Source organism: Pseudopodoces humilis, chromosome 17 (assembly GCF_049639895.1).
Source record: "Pseudopodoces humilis isolate 2021_Gansu_Grassland_sample_001 chromosome 17, ASM4963989v1, whole genome shotgun sequence".
In the NCBI taxonomy this organism is placed as follows: domain Eukaryota; kingdom Metazoa; phylum Chordata; class Aves; order Passeriformes; family Paridae; genus Pseudopodoces; species Pseudopodoces humilis.
This window is the reverse complement of record NC_142216.1, coordinates 18,120,756-18,140,941: the sequence shown is the minus strand read 5'-3', so window position 1 is coordinate 18,140,941 and position 20,186 is coordinate 18,120,756. Positions and strand designations below refer to the sequence as shown.

At 57.0% G+C, this 20,186-nt stretch overlaps 3 protein-coding genes and 1 pseudogene across 3 annotated transcripts in view; 3 read left to right on the top strand and 1 right to left on the bottom strand.

Annotated features, from left to right (window-relative positions):
- Positions 1-1,070: 1,070 nt before the first annotated feature.
- Positions 1,071-9,033, top strand: LOC148183000 (uncharacterized). Its single transcript, XM_088063779.1, has 5 exons — positions 1,071-1,076; positions 2,640-2,994; positions 3,081-5,617; positions 7,302-8,962; positions 9,006-9,033. The coding sequence occupies exons 1-5, from the start codon at positions 1,071-1,073 to the stop codon at positions 9,031-9,033; spliced, it is 4,587 nt and encodes a 1,528-aa protein (XP_087919905.1).
- Positions 9,034-9,036: 3 nt separating this feature from the next.
- On the bottom strand, positions 9,037-9,998 carry LOC148182999 (uncharacterized). The gene has a single exon (XM_088063426.1). The coding sequence runs from the start codon at positions 9,866-9,868 to the stop codon at positions 9,179-9,181; it is 690 nt and encodes a 229-aa protein (XP_087919552.1). The 5' UTR covers positions 9,869-9,998; the 3' UTR covers positions 9,037-9,178.
- A 4,283-nt stretch (positions 9,999-14,281) lies between these two features.
- On the top strand, positions 14,282-16,768 carry LOC106629030 (protocadherin gamma-B2 pseudogene; annotated as a pseudogene).
- A 1,956-nt stretch (positions 16,769-18,724) lies between these two features.
- The window catches only part of LOC102107921 (protocadherin gamma-C5), a 49,379-nt gene continuing 47,917 nt past the window's right edge, over positions 18,725-20,186 (top strand). Inside the window, exon 1 of the mRNA XM_088063423.1 lies at positions 18,725-20,184. Within this exon, the coding sequence (XP_087919549.1) occupies positions 18,772-20,184 (1,413 nt within the window). The 5' untranslated portion in view covers positions 18,725-18,771. The remainder of the gene's footprint in view (positions 20,185-20,186) is intronic.

Genomic DNA, 20,186 nt, shown 5'->3' with positions numbered 1-20,186 from the left:
TCTGTTACAGTTAGAAGAAGTTGATGTTAATATAATTTAAGTGGACATTGCACCTGGGTGGAAAAGAACATGTGATAAGGAGAGGGATGAGATTCCCTGGAAGCCAATGGTTTGATGAGCCATTCTCCATTCGATGACCGCTAATCTTTTAGTGTGGTTGTTTATCATTTGTGTGCTTTGGAATCCTTCAGTTCCTTCTCATACCGGTGGTGAGCAGAGAAATGTCCCTCCCTTCTGGCTGTGGCTGTAGTGCATTATCATCTCCTGATAAATGTGCCCAGGGAGGAGATGGCCACAAGCAAAAGCTTCCAGTTGCATGGTGAAGAAGGAAAAGAAGAGAGGGGAGCTGTGAGTGTGAGGCCAGAGAAGAAGTGGGTCATTGCCTTGCTTGTCCCATGTCATGGATCCCCCAAGGCTGTGCCTGATGGAGTAGGGTGTGCTTTGAGTTGTTTGTGTAGAGCAAGGGAGACCTACAAAGTGTTATTGCATCTGTCAGTTTCTATGTGTTTGTAACTCTTGCATTGCTTGTTGTCATGAGCTGAAGCTCAGCGTGTCTGATCTTCTGTGGAAGGTCTCCTGTGTCCCAATTGTCCGAGTGCAGGTGCAGTTCCCTCACACACCTGAGATGTTTAGAGGTGTAAAGAGGAAGGGTTTCCTAAGCACATGTGTGCTCAGCCAGGAACACTTTGTCTGTAGTGTAATGATGCAGAATCCTCTCTGCTGCAGTCGTCCAAGTGCAGAGAGGCCACCCAGCCCAGCCAAGACTTTCTGGGACAGAGCAGGGGCCAGAGGGAGAACGTGTGCAGTGTCCCCCACATCATCACGCAGAGGAACTTGCTGGGCAATGGTCTGGAGGCTGTTAAATGGCTGAGGAACAGGCTGGAGAGTCATGGCTGAAGAGTTACAGACAGTGGCTCAATGTGCAGGTGGAAAGCAGTAAGTGGTGCTGTCCCTCAAGTTTCCTTAGTGGGACCAGTCCTGCTGAGTGGCTTCATGGAGAGTGGGATTGAGTGAACCTTCAGAAAATTTTCAGCTGACAGCAACTGGAGTTGATTGACGAGAGGGCAGAGATGCCGGCAAGGGACAGGCTGGAGAAGTGGCGCCATGCAAACATCCTGAAGTTGAAGAGGGCCAATTGGTGGGTCCTGCACGTGGATTAGGGCAATCCCCAGTTTACACAGAGAGTAGGGGAGAGGGAAGAGGTGTGCAGAGAAGTCCTTTGGGTTCTTGGTGGGTGATAAGATGGGACATGAGGTGCCAGTGGGCACCTGCTGCTGCAATGGTGTCCTGCACTGCATGAGAAGTACTCTGCCCAGCAGCAGGTCGGAGCAGGTCCTTCCTCCACTCCCAAATATTTTTGTGAGATTGTAGAGTGCATGGAGATGTTTGGCCAATATCCCAAGTGGCCATGGTGGAGTGTCCAGAAGAATGATGGAAGTGGTCTGAGGGTTGGAACATGCGAGCTGTGCAGAAGGACTGAAGGAGTTTAGGTGTTGTAGCATGGAGAAAAGATCCCTGTGTGTAGACTTTTGGCAGTGTTCTTTTGGGGTTTCTTGCTGTTCCAATTTACAAATGAGGTCATCGGAAATATTGGCAGAGTTCTTTTTACCAGGGCCAGTGGTCATAGGACAGCAGAGAAGTGTTTTTAACTAAGAGAAGGGAAGTTTTGTTTAGGTGAAATCTTTCCCGTTTGGTTTGTGAGAAACTGGAACATACAGCCCAGAGAAGTTTTGGATATGTCTCCAGCTTTTAAGACAACGAGGAAGTGTTCCTGCTCATGGCAGAGGTGTGAGTTCAATGACCTTGAAAGAAGGTTTATGTAGGAAACTGAAAACAATGTTTAGCTCTATGAAGGACTCAGCATTTCTTTGCGCTTTCCATTTTCAAGTGCTCGGATATGGAGATGTAGATGAAACAATCTTAATGAGTGAGAAAGAACTAAAGATAGTATTCTGGTATCTTTGCATAGAAATGGCTTTCAGTGCCTTAGGTTGATCTATATCTCAGATTAATTCATCCCAGGTAATGAAGGACAAACCAGGGTATGTGACAATTTGCAAAAATATCTTGAAGTCGTCCCTATTATATAATTTATTGTTACTGTACGAGTGCTATGATTTTATTAAGAGCTGCTGAATTCCATTCTTTACTGGTGTGTCATGAATATTTGGTACTGATTGTTCAATTAAAATAATTGTTTTGTGACTCAAAAGAATGGCCTAAGATCACATCATGGATAGAATGGCCTTGGAGTGGAAACAACTAGAATGAGGAAGAAATAAAAGAGTAAAAGTTATTCTGCTACCACTGCATTGGATTTGATTACACTGTTTTAGGCTGATCGATATCCCATATTACTTCATCCCAGATAATGAAGGACAATTCAAGTCATGGGACAACAGTGCTGAACAACTCTTGAAGTATTCCCTATATTATCGTTTATTGCTACTATAAATGTGTCACGATTTTATTGAGGGCAGCTGAATTCCGGTGTTAACTGATGAGCCATGAATATTTGGTACTGAGTGTTCAATCAAAGCAATTGTTTTGCGACTGAAAAGAATGGCCTAAGATGACATCGTGGATAGAATGGGGTTGTAGTGGAATGGAGCAGGAGCTTGTGTGCTCGGTGTTTGCAGCGGAGGAGCGAGGCCGGAGGCGGTGCAGCCGCTGAGGCCCGGCCCAAGGCGGGCCCCGTTGAGCGCGGCCATCGGGCGGCTGCAGTGGCGTGGCGGCGCCTCCGGGTGCCGCTGTTGGCCGCCGCCTGCCGGCGCGGGACCCGCCGCCGCCGCCGCAGCGTCCTGCCCCCGCAGGCTGCTCGCTCGGCCGGCGCCGGCCAGAGCGGCAGCGGCAGCAGCAGCGGCGAGAGGCGGCGAGAGTCGGCTTTGGTGCGGCGAGAGGCGGCTTTGGTGCGACGAGAGGCGGCTTTGGTGCGACGAGAGGCGGCTTTGGTGCGGCTTTGGTGCGGCGAGAGGCGGCTTTGGTGCGGCTTTGGTGCGTCGCTTGTCGGGGAGCAGCGGCGTGGTTGTGGGGCCGAGCGGGCTGTCTTCGGTGCGGCGGCCCGTGCGCTGTGTGGCGAGAGCGGCTGGAAGGGAGGCAGGGCAGCGGCAGGAGGCAGGAGCTTGGCGAGCGGCGGCGGCGGCGGCGGGCGAGAATGGCGGTGAGGCGGCGGCAGAGGCGCGGGCCGGGCGGCGGGCGAGCGCTGCTGGCCGCGGTGCTGCTGTGCGTGTGGTGGCGGGCGGCGGCCGAGCGGCTCCGCTACGCCATCCCCGAGGAGCTGGGCAGAGGCTCGCTCGTGGGGCCGCTGGCGGGGGACCTGGGGCTCAGCGCGGACGAGCTGCCGGCGCGCAAGCTGCGGCTGAGCGAGGAGAAGCAATACTTCACGGTGAATGAGGAGAACGGCAACCTGTACGTGAACGAGAGGCTGGACCGGGAGGAGATGTGCGGCGAGTCGGCGTCCTGCTCTGTCAGCTTCGAGGCGCTGGTGCACAACCCACTCAACGTTTTCCCCGTCGAGGTGTCCATCGAGGATGTGAATGATAACTCTCCTGCTTTCAGAAAGGCTCTTCTTTATCTCGAGATCGGTGAATGGACTCTTCCCGGTGCTCGTTTTCTGCTGGAGACTGCACGAGACACGGATGTGGGAAAGAATTCTCTGCTGACTTACCAACTATCCAGCAACCCATCCTTCTCTCTGGCTTTAAAGGAGAGCCCCGACGGAGGTAAGCAGCCGGAACTGGTGCTTGACAGAGCGTTGGACCGGGAGAAGCAGAGCTCTTTTGAACTAATGCTGACGGCGGTGGATGGCGGAGACCCCGCGAGGTCCGGGACTATCCAGATTCACATCAACGTGACGGATTTAAATGACAACTCACCCGTGTTCAGCAAAAGCCTCTACGAGGCGCGAGTGGCCGAGAATCTGCCAGCTGGATCGGAGGTGCTGCAGGTATTGGCGACAGATGCAGACCTCGGCACCAACGGGCAGGTGTTGTACTATTTTGGCAACGTCCCGGACAGTATCACTGCATTGTTTACTGTTGAAAGAGAGAGCGGCAAGGTCAGGACGGTGGGTCCCCTCGATTTCGAAGAGAAGAGTAAGTACATCTTTGGCTTGGAGGCGAGAGACGGCGGGGGTTTAGTATCACACTGCAAGGTGCAAATAGACATCACGGACGAGAATGACAACGCACCTGAGATCACCATTCTATCCCTGTCCAGTCCCGTGCCCGAGGATGCCCCACTCGGCACCGTGGTGGCCGTGCTGAAAGTGCGGGACAGAGACTCCGGGGAGAACGGCCAGGTGTCGTGCGAGCTGTCGGGGGAGGCGGCGCTGTCGCTGGTGGCGTCGTCGGGCGGCTCGTACAAGGTGGTGACGGCGAGCGCGCTGGACCGCGAGCAGGCGTCGGAGCAGCGCGTGACGGTGGTGGCCCGGGACCGGGGCAGGCCGTCGCTGTGGAGCAGCAGGGAGCTGGTGCTGGAGGTGTCGGACGTGAACGACAACGCGCCGGTGTTCGAGGAGGCGGCGTACAGCGCGTACGTGGCGGAGAACAACGCGGCGGGCGCGCTGGTGCTGCGCGTGCAGGCGCGGGACGCGGACGCGGGCGCCAACGGGCGCGTGAGCTACTGGCTGGCGGGCGGCAGCGCGGGCGCGGCGGGCGCGGCGCCGGTGGTGGCGGTGGGGGCGCCGAGCGGCGCGCTGTACGCGCAGCGCCCCTTCGACTACGAGCAGTGCCGCGAGTTCGCGGTGGCCGTGCGGGCGCAGGACGGCGGCGCGCCGGCGCGCAGCTCCACGGCCACGGTGCGCGTCTTCGTGCTGGACCACAACGACAACGCGCCGCGGGTGCTCTGGCCGGCGGCGGCGGCGGCAGCGGGGGAGGCGTCGTCTCCGTTTGAGGGGGTTCCGCGGCCGGCCCGGGGCGGCTACCTGGGGGGCAAGGTGGGGGCGGTGGACGCGGACGCGGGGCCCAACGCGTGGCTGTCGTACGAGCTGGTGCAGGCGTCGGAGCCGGCGCTGTTCCGCGTGGGGCTGCACAGCGGCGAGGTGCGCACGGCGCGCGCCGTGTCCGAGCGGGACGCGGCCAAGCAGCGTGTGGTGGCCGTGGTGAAGGACCACGGGCAGCCGGCGCTGTCGGCCACGGCCACGCTGCACGTGGTGCTGGCCGAGGGCTTGCAGGAGGCGCTGCCGGTGCTGAGCGAGCGGGCGGCGGGCGCCGGGGCGGAGGCGGCGGCCGAGCTGCAGTTCTACCTGGTGCTGGCGCTGGCGCTGCTGTCTGCGCTCTTGGTGCTGAGTGTGGCGCTGGCCGTGGTGGCGCGGCTGCGCCGGGCCGGGCCGCCCGCCGTGCTGCGCTGCCTGGGCGCACAGCGCTTCTCGCTGGCCGGCGCCGCCTTCCCGGCCGACTTCTGCGAGGGCACCTTGCCCTACTCCTACAATCTGTGCGTGCCGCCGCCGGCCCGCGCTGTGCCTGAGGCCGCTTGGCCGCCGCCGCCGGTGCCGCCGGTGCCGTCGGTGCCCGTCCTGTCGGCGGAGGAGCTTCTGGGCGGCGATTCCTGCGAGAAGCCGAGCCCGAGCAGTAACGTCGTCGTGGGAGAGCCGCCCGCCCATGCTGGTGCACTGCAGGTGTGTAAAGCGTCAGCTCCTTCTGCTTTTAAAAGCTTCGGAAACATCGTTCATGTTTTCCGGGTATTCTCTGCGTGGTGTCAGAGGGGACTCGTCATTTGTGTTTCTACGTAGTGGCAGAAGTTTTGCATTTTATTCTCGCTAACAGTTTCAGCTTAATGGCTTTGTTTTGGCTCTCCTTTCGGCTGGTGACAGCGTTTCTCAGTGTTTGTCTGTGTTTCCCGGAGTCGAGCTTTTGTGAGTTGCACAGTTCTGTCTCTGTGATGGAGTGAATTAAGGAACGGGTAATGCCCCGTTCATGGAGATCAGGAAGCACTTGGTTCTTCCTTGGTCACATGTTCGGCTTCAGCCGCGAGGATTTGTCGTTAACCTTTGAGCTCTCTCAATGAGAATGTGTTCGTAATGTTGAAAGCAGACTGGTGTTCTGTGGAAGGAGAACGGCTGATTGGTCATGACGCATTCGTGGAAAAAGGAGAAAGGCACACCTAGTGTTGGAGGTTTTGTCTTTCCTGACTGCTTTGTTCAGAAAGGGACTTGGAACTCGTGTATAGATTTAAATAGACCCGTTCGTTAAACTTTGTTAAGTCTCCGGTCTATTTAGAAAAGAAACGAATGTGGGAAGTTCCGTGCTCCATGTTGAATGAAAGATGTTATTGCCCGTATCTGGGGGGGTTGCAGTGGTGGGACTAGATGGCTTCTTTTTATGCGTTTTGGTACCTAATTCACTCTCTTCTGATCTTCATGATCTTTATTTCATACGCCTGTAAGAGGGTTGAATGATTTCTGTTTCAGAGATTCGGACTTTTCTATCCTTTTCTCACAAAGATGTTTGCGGTTGCATGAATACTCGGGTATATCGAGAGCAGCAAGTTTCTGCAAGTCTGTCTCCTAGGATGGACATGTGAGATAGGGAGAAATCACATTTGAGGGAGATTGACAAGACGATGGTTTAGGCACTAGAATCATTCCCACTTGCGTATTAATTAGTGGTCAGCACAGTTTCAAGGTCGCAATTGTAATTTTTTTGCTATGGTTCTATAATTCCTTTCTTGGAAACACATCGTATCAGCGTCGTTAAGAAATGCATAAATTAATTGTTCACTAACTAGCTTGAATGCTTTACACATTGATTTCAGAATAAAAGAAACCTAGAATTACTTGATTAAATGTTAGCCTGTATAAACCAAGGAAACACTATGTTTATCTTAAGAAGAGATATCAAGGTTTTGAAGTCCTGAAAGTTTCCTTTGAGTGTTTTAGCTGCATCTGTATTTGCCCGTGTTATTCAATTAGCTGTAACAATTAGCTCCTTATCTTGAAGAAGCATACAATTGCTCTCGTCCCGCTTGTGTTAATGAACCTGATAGCTGTGTTAATTTGGGATATGGAATCCTCCCATTTTGTCTCTGAGAGCCTGTTGTTGAAGATGCTCTTGAACAAAAAGGATAAGACTAACAGTAAGGTACAGGGTAAAATACGGAAAATGTGTTTGAATTTACATTTAATGACATTAGTAAGTGCTTCCCGTGCGGTTAAAGAACCGCGCTCACGGAATATCTCTGCCTTCCTCCAGATCGTGATGCCCTGGAGGATCAAAGGCGAGATGGGCTGCAGAAAAGCGGAGGCAGGAGATGGGCGCGGGACAAAAAGAGGCGTGTGGGTGGCGTGTGGTCCCTGTTTGTAGGCAGGCAGGGCGGGCAGCGCTCGGTGGCTGCAGTGCCGGGAGGAGGCTGCGGGCGCCGCTGTTGACCGAGAGGAGCGAGAGGAGGATCGGAGCGCTGCCGGCAGCCCCGCCCGCTGCGGCCAGGCTGGATCGCAGCTCGATCGCTGGATTGGTGGGTGGGCAGCCCGGGCGGCGGTGTGCGATCGTCCTGCCGGTGCGGATCCGTGCGGCGGAGAGGCGGCGGAGGCTGGGGCAGGGCCCGGGAGCGGAGAGGCCGGTGGGAAAGGTCAGCAAGCGCTGGGAGCTGAGCAGCAGCGGCAGCGGGGAGCTAAGTTGGCGGAGATGAGCTGGGCGGGGAGGCGCTGGGGCCGGCGGCAGCGAGCTGTGCTCTGGGCCGTCCTGCTGGCGGCGTGGGAGGCGGCGTGGGGGCAGCTGCGCTACTCGGTGCCCGAGGAGCTGCCCAAGGGCTCGTTCGTGGGCGACGTGGCCAAGGACCTGGGGCTGCAGCTGCCGGAGCTAAGCGGTCGGGGTGTCCGCGTTGTCTCGGAAGGTCGGACGCAGTATTTCGTTCTGCACGGGAAGACGGGACATTTAGTGACGGCGGAGAGGATCGACAGAGAGCAGCTGTGCCGGTTGGTGGAGAAATGTGTGCTGCGCTGTGAGCTGATCGTGGAGGGACAGATGCAGGTCTACGGAATCGAAGTTGAAATCACGGATATTAACGACAACCCGCCGAGCTTTAAAGAAAATGAGTATGGAGAGAAGATTAGTGAGATGACAGCCCCGGGTTCGCGGTTTCCTCTGGCCAGGGCTCACGACGCGGACTGGGGCCTGAATTCCCTGCAGAGCTACGAGCTGAGCGGTGACGAGCACTTCTCGCTGGCCGTGCAGGCGGGCCCCGGCGGCGATCAGCGTCCCGAGCTGGTGCTGGCCAAGGCGCTGGACCGGGAGGAGGCGGCGTTTCACGAGCTGGTGCTGAGGGCGATGGACGGCGGCGATCCGGCACGGACGGGCACGGCTCGGATCCGTGTGACCGTGCTGGACGCGAACGACAACGCGCCCGTGTTCAGCCAGGCGGAGTACACGGTGCGTGTGCCCGAGGACGTGCCCGTGGGCTCTGTCCTCGTCACCGTCGCGGCCACGGACGCCGACGAGGGGCTAAACGGCGTTATTATATACTCGTATAAGAAAGAGACAGACAGGGCTATTTTCCAGCTGGACTCTGAGAGTGGAGCGATCACTCTGTTACAGAGCCTGGACTATGAGGAAGGCGAATCTTACGAACTGGAGGTGCAGGCACGGGATGGCGGAGGCCTTTTCGACACTGCCAAAATCGCGATCACTGTCACAGACATAAATGATAACGCACCTGTGATTTCTGTGCGGTCTGCTCTGAGAGAGATTTCTGAGGATGAGCCATCGGGGACTGTGGTTGCACTGCTCCATGTGTATGATCAAGACTCGGGACCGAATGGTGAAGTGCGCTGCTCCCTCGATGGGGACGTCCCATTCCGGCTAGAGAAATCCCGTAAAGATTACTACCGTGTGGTGACAGCGAGAGAGCTGGACCGAGAACAGGTGTCGGAGTACAACGTGACGGTGCGGGCGGCCGACGGCGGGTCGCCGGCGCTGCAGAGCAGCGCGGTGCTGGCGCTGCGGGTGCTGGACGTGAACGACAACGCGCCGGTGTTCGCGGAGGAGCGCTACAGCGCGCGCGTGTGGGAGAACAACGCGGCGGGCGCGCTGGTGCTGACGGTGCGCGCCACGGACGCGGACTGGGGGCAGAACGCGCGCGTGCGGTACCGGCTGGCGGAGGGGCGGGTGCGGGGCGCGGCGCTGTCGTCGTACGTGTCGGTGCAGGCGGAGACGGGCGCGCTGTACGCGCTGCGCTCCTTGGACTACGAGGAGGTGCGCGAGCTGCGGCTGTGGGTGCGTGCGGAGGACGGCGGCGCGCCGGCGCTGAGCAGCAACGTGTCGGTGGTGCTGGTGATCGTGGACGAGAACGACAACGCGCCGCAGGTGCTGTACCCGCCGCCGCTGTCTCGGGCGGCGGGCTCGGGCGGCGCGTGGTCGGGCGTGGAGCTGGCGCCGCGCTGGGCGGGGCCCGGCGCGCTGGTGGCCAAGGGGGGGGGGGGGGGCGCGCGCGCGGGACAGAACGCGGGGCTGCCGTACGAGCTGGCCAGGGGGGCGGAGCCGGGGCTGTGCCGCGGGGGGCTGCACAGCGGCGAGGTGCGCAGGGCGCGCCCGCCGCTGGCCCGCGACGCGGCGCGCCAGAGCCTGGTGGTGCTGGTGAAGGACCACGGGCGGCCGGCGCTGTCGGCCACGGCCACGCTGAGCGTGCTGCTGGCCGAGAGCGTGGCCGAGCTGCTGGCCGAGCTGGGCAGCGCGGCCGAGGCGGCGGCGCCGGGCGAGCCGGCCGGCAGCCTGACGCGCTGGCTCGTGCTGGCCGTGGCCGCCGTGTCGTGCCTCTTCCTCGCCTTCCTGCTGCTGCTGCTGGCGCTGCGCCTGCGCCGCTGGCGCCGCCAGCACCTGCTGCCGGCCCAGAGCGGCGCCTTGCGCGGCGTGCCCGTGTCGCACTTCGTGGGCATCGGCGGCGTGCGCGCCTTCCTGCAGTCCTACTCGCACGACGTGTCGCTCACGGCCGACTCGCGCAAGAGCCAGCTGCGCCTCTCGGCCGCCAGCTGCTGCGACACCCTCCCGGCGCGGCCTCTGCCCGACGAGCCCGCGCCGCTGCTCGGGGACGAGGACCCTGCCACCGCCCTGCCCGCGGATCCCGCCGCTCCCTCGGTGAGTTGCTCTGGGCACGTTTTCTCCGACACTCGTGCTTTCTGCTGCTGCTCCCGTGTCCTTTCCCCGCCCTGTTCTCTGCCTTGCCTTGGAGATTTTGCCTTCAAAGCGAGGTCGAGTTTCCCTCGGTGACGTTCTTATGGCTGGTGCCCGTTGGTGTCGTTCTTTGGACATGGGCTCTGTCATCAGCTTTGCAGTTAGTGGAGAAGGAAGGAGGGAGAAGGCTGCTGCTGGCAGGCTGTTCGTTAGATCGTGATTTTGGTTATTTCTCAGGTTGGAGGTGTTTTCCCCCCATGTCTCCTGTGCTGTGTAGAATGAGTGTTGCTGTTAGTGTTAGATCTTCTGAAGTGATGTATGGCGTTATGAGGAAATACAACTTTTTATGAGGCTCACGTGTCTTCCCAAGAGCACCTGTGCTTGAATAGGTTGAATGAATCGTGATCAACATGCTGATGGCTTTGTGTGGAACTTCTCTGCACTTTGTTCTCAGCCTTTTTCTTTTTCCTTTATACATTCTGGAAGTCAGCAGGAACACTCTTTGTGTTATCCATGTTTTGATCTTTGTGCACAGCAGAGAGCTGGGCCAGGCAAGAAGTGTTGCTTGGTGATGTCTGTGTGCCTGTTATGAAGATGAAGGACCCTCTTAGAAATTGTGGCTCTTTGAAAAGTCTGTAAGTGTATGTATGTGGAGGAGGAAATGCAGGAGAAAATGGCAGAACTGCTTTGTTTCTTGTTTGATTTTGAAGGTCGAGCTCTGTCAAATGGAGCTGGATGAGCCCTGGCTATAAAATATTTGTCATGGCGGTAGACTAGGCTGGATGGGAAGGGAGAGATTTAATTTGCAGCAGGAGATAGAAGGTGGGCATAACTCCCCCTGTGCAGATATTCACTGACTCTGTCTCTCTTGGAAGACTGCTCGGCTTTTCCTTTTAGAGCTATGAAGTCTCTTCCCAGAACTTGAGTGAGCAGGCAAATGTCACTTCCATAGTGCAGAGGTGGAAAGATGGCTGTGTGAAATTGGTGGTGTGAAGAGAAATGGTGTGGGGAACTGGGCCTCCAGTGTCACGTGTTTTGAAGATGTGTGGGTGAAAGAAGCCCATGGATGATGGGAAGGGTTGGGAATTGGAGTTGTGTGAACTGTGCATGAATGTCTGCTGCAAGCCTGAAGGGAATGTTTTCCTCCATTCCCTGTCCAGTTCCTGTCTCCAGCATGAACCAAGATGGGGTTTTTCCCTGTGAATGTCATTGTCCAGAAGATCTGTGTAGCAGGTGGCTGGAGAACCCTGGGAGGTTCTGACAAAGTATTTGCATCCCATCATAAATGTGTCACTGAAAAGATTCACTTTGTGCTTATGGAAGATGCCATATGGGAAGAGTAAGCAATGTCTTCAGTGCCTGTAAACAACGTTATTGATCATCTCCTGTGAGTTACAAAACCCAAAAGAATGTTGTGAGCTCTTCAGTCCTGCAGGTGTTAACTTTCTATCTCACTCTTCTGATGATCTGAAGCTGGATCTTTCATGTTTAGGGGTGAAAAGAGAAAGACTTTCAAAGGCAGGTTTCTGGAAAATATCTCTGTAAGAAATGCTTTTTCTTGTCCCATGGCTTGGGTGAGAAGTGAAATATTATCCATGGTCTGAGGATTCTGTCTTCACAACTTTCCTTTTGTTGGAATCTGTGTAAATTCTGAAGATCTGTGATAAGCATGTGAGCTGTGAAGGGTTATTGGGGAGTGTTGGGGATGTGGTGCGTGAGGAGGTAGTGGAGGAGACATGGATGTGTTGTGTTGATGCCCAGGGCTATTGCTGGCCTGATGAAAATGAGTCAGGAGGAGTCTCCTGATTTTATCTTTTGTGGTTTTGGAGTCAAATGGCGCAGTTTGTGTTCCATATTCTGTTGCATCAAGAGTGGTGGTCACGCATCTTGTGAGGAGTGCATGTGCTGCAGAATGGTGATGTTGGCTTTGAGGTGATCCTTGGATGGCTGTGTCTTTGCCAGAGCTGCTGAAAATTGATGGCCTATGTAACATTTTACACTTGTTCCAATAATTGGGAGGATCAGAATGATCTCTTTTGTGATGCTTGGGATTTGAGAAGCTGTGCACAGAAATTTTCTTTGAATGATGTCTGTATTCAATCTTTGCTTTCATGTTCTGTTTGGGCAGAGAGAAGAAGTCTGTCTGCACAGAGACAGGGCCGGTGCTGGAGTTCAGTGTGATATAGTTCCACATGATTGAATGAATGGTGTCAAGGTCTGTTTGTCCTAGTAGTTAGATGAGGCTGAGAGCTGTGGTTCCAAGGTTTTTCTTTGTCTTCCTATGCAAGGAAATGAGTGTCTGGTGTCTGTGTAGTGATCTCCTGTGTGAGGCCTCGTGTGCATTAGTTACAATTGAGCTTCCTCTGTTGTGTATGTGGTATAGTTGAGACAATCTGAAATGTGAGGCCATGATTGATCCTCATCTGGTCTTTTCCCATTCTTGGCTTGGTTGATCCAGTTTTTTGGAATGATTTTTCTGGGTTGATTTGGGTTGCTTCTTTTGACTGGTTGTATTTTTTTGTCAAGGAGTGACATTGATCCTCAACAAGAACTTATTGTCTTCAAATGATTCCTTGCCTTCATTCATGGTTTGGGTTCTTCTATGAGGTTGTTTTTTCTCATTTTGTTCTTTCTAGATTGTCTCTGCATATTAGTGTACTTACTATTATCAACAACCTATCCGTTTTATCAGTCTGTTGTGTGTTAATATCTCTTGCTCTTGCTCTTGCGTGGCGGAGAAGCAAAAGAAGAGAGGGGAGCTGTGAGTGTGAGGCCAGAGAAGAAGTGGGTCATTGCCTTGCTTGTCCCTTGTCATAGATACCCCAAGGCTGTGCCTGATGGAGTAGGGTGTGCTTTGAGTTGTTTGTGTAGAGCAAGGGAGGCCTACAAAGTGTTCTTGCCTCTGTTAATTTCTATGTGTTTGTAACTCTTGCATTGCTTGTTGTCATGAGCTGAAGCTCAGCGTGTCTGATCTGTGGAAGGTCTCCTGTGTCCCAATTGTCCGAGTGCAGGGGCAGTTCCCTCACACACCTGAGATGTCTAGAGATGTAAAGAGGAAGGGTTTCCTAAGCACTCTTTTTACCTTGTCAAGTGGTTTTGCCTGAGAGAAGGGAAGGTTTCATTAATTGAAATCTTCACATTCTGTGTTGAGAGAAAATGGAACATATTGGTCAGAAAAGTTTTGGATATGCCTCCAATGTTCATGTGTAGCAGAAAATATTCCTGCTCATGGCAGAGGTGTGCATTAAATGACCTTGAAAGTAAGTTTAAGTTGGAAACTGCAAACATATTTGGAATCTATGACGGACTCAGTCTTGCTTTGCACTTTCCAATGTCAAGTGCAGGGATATGGAGATGTTGATGAAACAACTTGAATGAGCCAGAAATAAATTACTGTTATTTTATTATCTTGGCATTGGTGTACACTTACATTACTTTAGGTTATCTATACCTCAGATTAATTGATCCCAGGTCATGAAGGGACAATTCAAGATATGGGACAACAGAGCAGAAAAACTCTTCAAGTATTCCCTGTATTATAATTTACTGCTGTTATAAGTGCGCTATGATTTTATTGAGAGCAGCTGAATGCGATTCTTTACTGCTGAGCCATGAATATTTGCTTCTGAGTGTTCAATAAAAACAATTGTTTTGCGACGCAAAAGAATGCCGTAAAAGCAGCAGGCAGCACATCGTGGATAGAATGGGGTTGTAGTGGAATGGAGCAGGAGCTTGTGTGCTCGGTGTTTGCAGCGGAGAAGCGAGGCCGGAGGCGGTGCAGCCGCTGAGGCCCGGCCCAAGGCGGGCCCCGTTGAGCGCGGCCATCGGGCGGCTGCAGTGGCGTGGCGGCGCCTCCGGGTGCCGCTGTTGGCCGCCGCCTGCCGGCGCTGGAGCCGCCGCCGCCGCCCCCGCCGCAGCGCCCCGCCCCCGCAGGCGGCGCCCTCGGGCGGCGCCGGCCAGAGCGGCAGCGGCAGCGGCGAGAGGCGGGGTGAGGCGGCTTCGGTGCGGCTTTGGTGCGGCTTTGGTGCGTCGCTTGTCGGGGAGCAGCGGCGTGGTTGTGGGGCCGAGCGCGCTGGCTTTGGTGCGGCGGCCCGTGCGCTGTGTGGCGAGAGCGGCTGGAAGGGAGGCAGGACAGCGGCAGGAGGCAGGAGCTTGGCGAGCGGCGGCGGCGGGCGAGAATGGCGGGGAGGCGGCGGCAGAGGCGCGGGCCGGGCGGCGGGCGAGCGCTGCTGGCCGCGGAGCTGCTGTGCGTGTGGTGGCGGGCGGCGGGCGAGCGGCTCCGCTACGCCATCCCCGAGGAGCTGGGCAGAGGCTCGCTCGTGGGGCCGCTGGCGGGGGACCTGGGGCTCAGCGCGGACGAGCTGCCGGCGCGCAAGCTGCGGCTGAGCGAGGAGAAGCAATACTTCACGGTGAATGAGGAGAACGGCAACCTGTACGTGAACGAGAGGCTGGATCGGGAGGAGATGTGCGGCGAGTCGGCGTCCTGCTCTGTCAGCTTCGAGGCGCTGGTGCAGAACCCGCCGAACATTTTCCACATCATGGTGTCTATTGAGGACGTGAATGACAACTCCCCTGCCTTCAGCAAGTCTCTTCTGGACGTCGAGATCGGTGAATGGACACTTCCTGGTGCTCGTTTTCCTCTGGAGATGGCTCGAGACGCAGACGTAGGAAGCAACTCTCTACTGACTTACCATCTATCCAGCAACCCGTCCTTCTCTCTCATTATGAAAGAGAGGGCCGGTGGAAAGAAGCAGCCGGAATTAGTGCTGGAGAAAGAGCTGGATCGAGAGAAGCAGAGTTCTTTTGAGTTGGTGCTGACCGTGGTGGACGGCGGGGATCCAGCAAGGTCTGGGAGTGTCCAGGTTCGAGTAAACGTGACGGACGCTAATGACAACCGTCCAGTGTTTAGCAAAAGCGTCTACGAAGCGCGAGTGGCGGAGAATCTGCCTGCAGGTTCCCTGGTGCTGCGGGTGACAGCGACAGATGCGGACGCGGGCTCCAACGGGCGAGTGTCCTACTCATTTGGCAGTGTCCCTGAATCCGTCAGGGCGTTGTTCGCTGTCGACAGCGAGAGCGGCGAGTTCAAAACCGCGGGTCCTCTCGATTTCGAGGAAAATAATAAATACATCTTCGGCATCGAGGCGACTGACGGCGGCGGGCTCACCGACCACTGTGAAGTGCAAATCGACATCACAGACGAGAATGACAACGCTCCTGAGATCAGCATTTTATTCCTGTCCAGTCCCGTGCCCGAGGACGCACCGCTCGGCACCGTGGTGGCTTTGCTGAAGGTGCGGGACAGAGACTCCGGCGAGAACGGTCAGGTGTCGTGCGAGCTGTCGGGGGAGGCGGCGCTGTCGCTGGTGGCGTCGTCGGGCGGCTCGTACAAGGTGGTGACGGCGAGCGCGCTGGACCGCGAGCAGGCGTCGGAGCAGCGCGTGACGGTGGTGGCCCGGGACCGGGGCAGGCCGTCGCTGTGGAGCAGCAGGGAGGTGGTGCTGGAGGTGTCGGACGTGAACGACAACGCGCCGGTGTTCGAGGAGGCGGCGTACAGCGCGTACGTGGCGGAGAACAACGCGGCGGGCGCGCTGGTGCTGCGCGTGCAGGCGCGGGACGCGGACGCGGGCGCCAACGGGCGCGTGAGCTACTGGCTGGCGGGCGGCAGCGCGGGCGCGGCGGGCGCGGCGCCGCTGGGGTCGGTGGAGGCGCGGGGCGCCGCGCTGTACGCGCAGCGCTCCTTCGACTACGAGCAGTGCCGCGAGTTCGCGGTGGCCGTGCGGGCGCAGGACGGCGGCGCGCCGGCGCGCAGCTCCACGGCCACGGTGCGCGTCTTCGTGCTGGACCGCAACGACAACGCGCCGCGGGTGCTCTGGCCGGCGGCGGCGGCGGCAGCGGGAGAGGCGGCGGCGGGAGGGGCGGCGTCTCCGTTCGAGGTGGTGCCGCGCTCGGCCGAGGCCGGCTACCTGGTGGCCAAGGTGGTGGCGGTGGACGCGGACGCGGGGCGCAACGCGTGGCTGTGGTGCGAGCTGGTGCAGGCGCCGGAGCCGGCGCTGTTCCGCGTGGGGCAGCACAGCGGCGAGGTGCGCACGGCGCGCGGCGTGTCCGAGCGGGACGCGGCCAAGCAGCGTGTGGTGGCCGTGGTGAAGGACCACGGGCAGCCGGCGCTGTCGGCCACGGCCACGCTGCACGTGGTGCTGGCCCAGAGCTTGCAGGAGGCGCTGCCGGGGCTGAGGGAGCGGCGGGCGGGCGCCGAGGCGGCGGCGGCGGCGGCCGAGCTGCAGTTCTATCTGGTGCTGGCGCTGGCGCTGCTGTCGGCGCTCTTGGTGGTGAGCGTGGCGCTGGCCGTGGTGGCGCGGCTGCGCCGGGCCGGGCCGCCCGCCGTGCTGCGCTGCCTGGGCGCGCAGCGCTTCTCGCTGGCCGGCGCCGCCTTCCCGGCCGACTTCTGCGAGGGCACCTTGCCCTACTCCTACAATCTGTGCGTGCCACCGCCGGCCCGCGCCGTGCCCGAGGCCGCTTGGCCGCCGCCGCCGGTGCCGGCGGTGCCCGTCCTGTCGGCGGAGGAGCTTCTGGGCGGCGATTCCTGCGAGAAGCCGAGCCCGAGCAGTAACGTCGTCGTGGGAGAGCCGCCCGCCCATGCTGGTGCACTGCAGGTGTGTAAAGCTTGACCTTCTTCTGCTTTTAAAACTTTCGGAATCGTCCTCCTTGTTCCGGGTATTCTCTGCTTGGTGTCTGAGGGGACTCGTCGTCTGGGTCTCTATGTAGTGGCCGCGGAAGTTTCTCATTTTTTCTTGGTAACAGATTCAGCTGACAGGCTCTGTTTATGGCTCTCCTTTCGGCTCGTAGCAGCGTTTCTCAGTGTTTGTCTGTTTTTTCCTGAAACTGAAGTTTTTGTTTTTGTGAGTTGCACAGTCTGTCTCCGTGATGGAGTGAATTAAGGAACGGGCAATGCCCCGTTCATGGAGAGCACTTGGTTCTTCCTTGGTCACAGGTTCAGCTTCAGGTGCGAGGTTTTGTCTTTAACTTTTGAGCTCTATCAGTTGCAATGTGTTCGTAGTACCGCATGCACATTGGTATTGGTATTCTGTGGAAGGAGAATGGCTGCTTGTCCATGAGGGGGTCGAGGAAAAAGGAGAAAAGCACTGACAGCGAGCGGGTGTTGGAGCTTTCATCATTCCTGACTAATTTTTTGTGGAAAGCTGTGCTTGGAACTCGTGTAGAGCTTTACACAAACCCGTTCGTTAAACTCTGTTTTATCCCTGGTAGATTTAGAAAGGAACCGAAAGTGGAAAGTTCAGTTCTCCACGGTGAGTGAAAAAAAGCGATTGTTGCCCTTTTCTGGGGGGATTGCAGTAGTGGGACTGGATGGGTTCTTTTTATACGTCCTGGCTAGCAGTTCGCTCTGTTTTGCCCTTCATGATCTTTATTTCATATGCTTGTGATAGGGTTGAATGATTTTTGTGTCAGAGATTTTGATTTTTCTATCCTTTTCCCACAAAGATATTGGGGGTATCAGCTGAAGTCGGTGTATCGGGAACAGCAAATATCTGAAATTCTGTTGGCTAGGATGGACATCTGAGATGCAGAGGGATCATATATGAGGGAGATTGTAAAGACGACGGTTTAGGCACTTGAATCAATCAAATTTGCATATTGATTACTGGTCAGAAATGTTTCAAGATCACAATTGTTCTTTTTTCCTATGGTTCTATAATTTATTTCTTGGAAACCCATCGTATCAACGTCGTTAAGAAATACGGCGATAAATAGTTTACGAAGGAGCTTGAATTCTTTACACGTTGATTCCATAATAAAAGAAACCTAGAATGAATTGATGAAACGTAAATCTGTGTTATCTAATGAAACACTATGTTGATTTTAGGAAGGGATGTGAAAAATTTGAAGTCCTGAGAGTTTCCTTTTAAGTGTTTTAGCTGCATCTTTATTTGTCCCGGTTATTCAGTGCTGTAATAATTATCTCCCTGACTTGAAGAAGCATGCAATTGCTCTTGTCCCGCTTGTGTTAATGAACCTGATAGCTGTGTTTATTCGGGATATGGAATCCTCCCGTTTCTTCTCTGAGAGCCTGTTGCTGAAGATGCTTTTGTACAAGAAGCATAACGCTAACCATAAGCTACAGGATAAAATACGGAAAATGTGTTTGAATTTACATAAAATAACATTAGTAAGTCATTAGTGTCCCGTGCGTTTATAGAACAGCGCTCACGGAATATCTCTGCCTTCCTCCAGATCGTAATGCCCTGGAGGATCAAAGGCGAGATGGGCTGCAGAAAAGCGGAGGCAGGAGATGGAAAGCGGCGTGTGGGTGGCGAGTGGTCCCTGTTTGTAGGCAGGCAGGGCGGGCAGCGCTCGGTGGCTGCAGTGCCGGGAGGAGGCTGCGGGCGCCGCTGTTGACCGAGAGGAGCGAGAGGAGGATCGGAGCGCTGCCGGCAGCCCCGCCCGCTGCGGCCAGGCTGGATCGCAGCTCGATCGCTGGATTGGTGGGTGGGCAGCCCGGGCGGCGGTGTGCGATCGTCCTGCCGGTGCGGATCCGTGCGGCGGAGAGGCGGCGGAGGCTGGGGCAGGGCCCGGGAGCGGAGAGGCCGGTGGGAAAGGTCAGCAAGCGCTGGGAGCTGAGCAGCAGCGGCAGCGGGGAGCTAAGTTGGCGGAGATGAGCTGGGCGGGGAGGCGCTGGGGCCGGCGGCAGCGAGCTGTGCTCTGGGCCGTCCTGCTGGCGGCGTGGGAGGCGGCGTGGGGGCAGCTGCGCTACTCGGTGCCCGAGGAGCTGCCCAAGGGCTCGTTCGTGGGCGACGTGGCCAAGGACCTGGGGCTGCAGCTGCCGGCGCCTGGCGACAGCGGCGTTCGCATTGTAGAAAGAGGTCAGACGCAGTATTTCGCTTTGCACGGGAAGACGGGACATTTAGTGACGGCGGAGAGGATCGACAGAGAGCAGCTGTGCGAGCGTGTGCAGCAATGCGTGCTGCGCTGTGAGCTGATCGTGGAGGGGGAAATGAAGGTTTACCGAATCCACGTGGAAATCATGGATGTTAACGATAACCCCCCTAGCTTCAAGGATGCTGAGCTGGAGGAGAGGATTAGCGAGACGACAACCCCGGGGTCGAGATTTCTTCTGGCCAGGGCTCACGACCCGGATTCGGGCCGGAATTCCCTGCAGAGCTACGAGCTGAGCGGTGACGAGCACTTCTCGCTGGCCGTGCAGGCGGGCCCCGGCGGCGATCAGCGTCCCGAGCTGGTGCTGGCCAAGGCGCTGGACCGGGAGGAGGCGGCGTTTCACGAGCTGGTGCTGAGGGCGATGGACGGCGGCGATCCGGCACGGACGGGCACGGCTCGGATCCGTGTGACCGTGCTGGACGCGAACGACAACGCGCCCGTGTTCAGCCAGGCGGAGTACACGGTGCGTGTGCCCGAGGACGTGCCCGTGGGCTCTGTCCTCGTCACCGTCACGGCCACGGACGCCGACGAGGGGCTGAACGGGGAAGTTAAATACTCGTATAAGAAAGAGACAGACAGGGCTATTTTCCGTCTGGACTCTGAGAGTGGAGCGATCACTCTGTTGCAGAGCCTGGACTTCGAGAAAGGCTCCTCTTACGAACTGGAGGTGCAGGCACGGGATGGCGGAGGCCTTTTCGACACTGCCAAAATCGCGATCACCGTCACAGACATAAATGATAACGCACCTGTGATTTCTGTGCGGTCTGCTGTGAGTGAAATTTCTGAAGACGCACCTTCGGGGACGGTGGTGGCCCTGCTGCACGTGTATGATCAAGACTCGGGAGCCAACGGCGAGGTTCGGTGCTCGCTTGACACGCGCCTGCCTTTCCGGCTGGAGAAGTCTTTTGACGATTACTACCGTGTGGTGACAGCGAGAGAGCTGGACCGGGAGCAGGTGTCGGAGTACAACGTGACGGTGCGGGCGGCCGACGGCGGGTCGCCGGCGCTGCAGAGCAGCGCGGTGCTGGCGCTGCGGGTGCTGGACGTGAACGACAACGCGCCGGTGTTCGCGGAGGAGCGCTACAGCGCGCGCGTGTGGGAGAACAACGCGGCGGGCGCGCTGGTGCTGACGGT

Excerpts from the sequence above, each read along its gene's own strand:
- LOC148183000 (XM_088063779.1), top strand. Across the intron at positions 2,995-3,080 it reads GCGGCTTTGGTGCGGCTTTG|AGCGGCTGGAAGGGAGGCAG; the intron begins GTGCGTCGCTTG and ends CTGTGTGGCGAG. Across the intron at positions 8,963-9,005 it reads CTGGACGTGAACGACAACGC|AACAACGCGGCGGGCGCGCT; the intron begins GCCGGTGTTCGC and ends CGCGTGTGGGAG.
- LOC148182999 (XM_088063426.1), bottom strand. The coding sequence starts at position 9,868 with ATGCCCACGAAGTGCGACACGGGCACGCCGCGCAAGGCGCCGCTCTGG.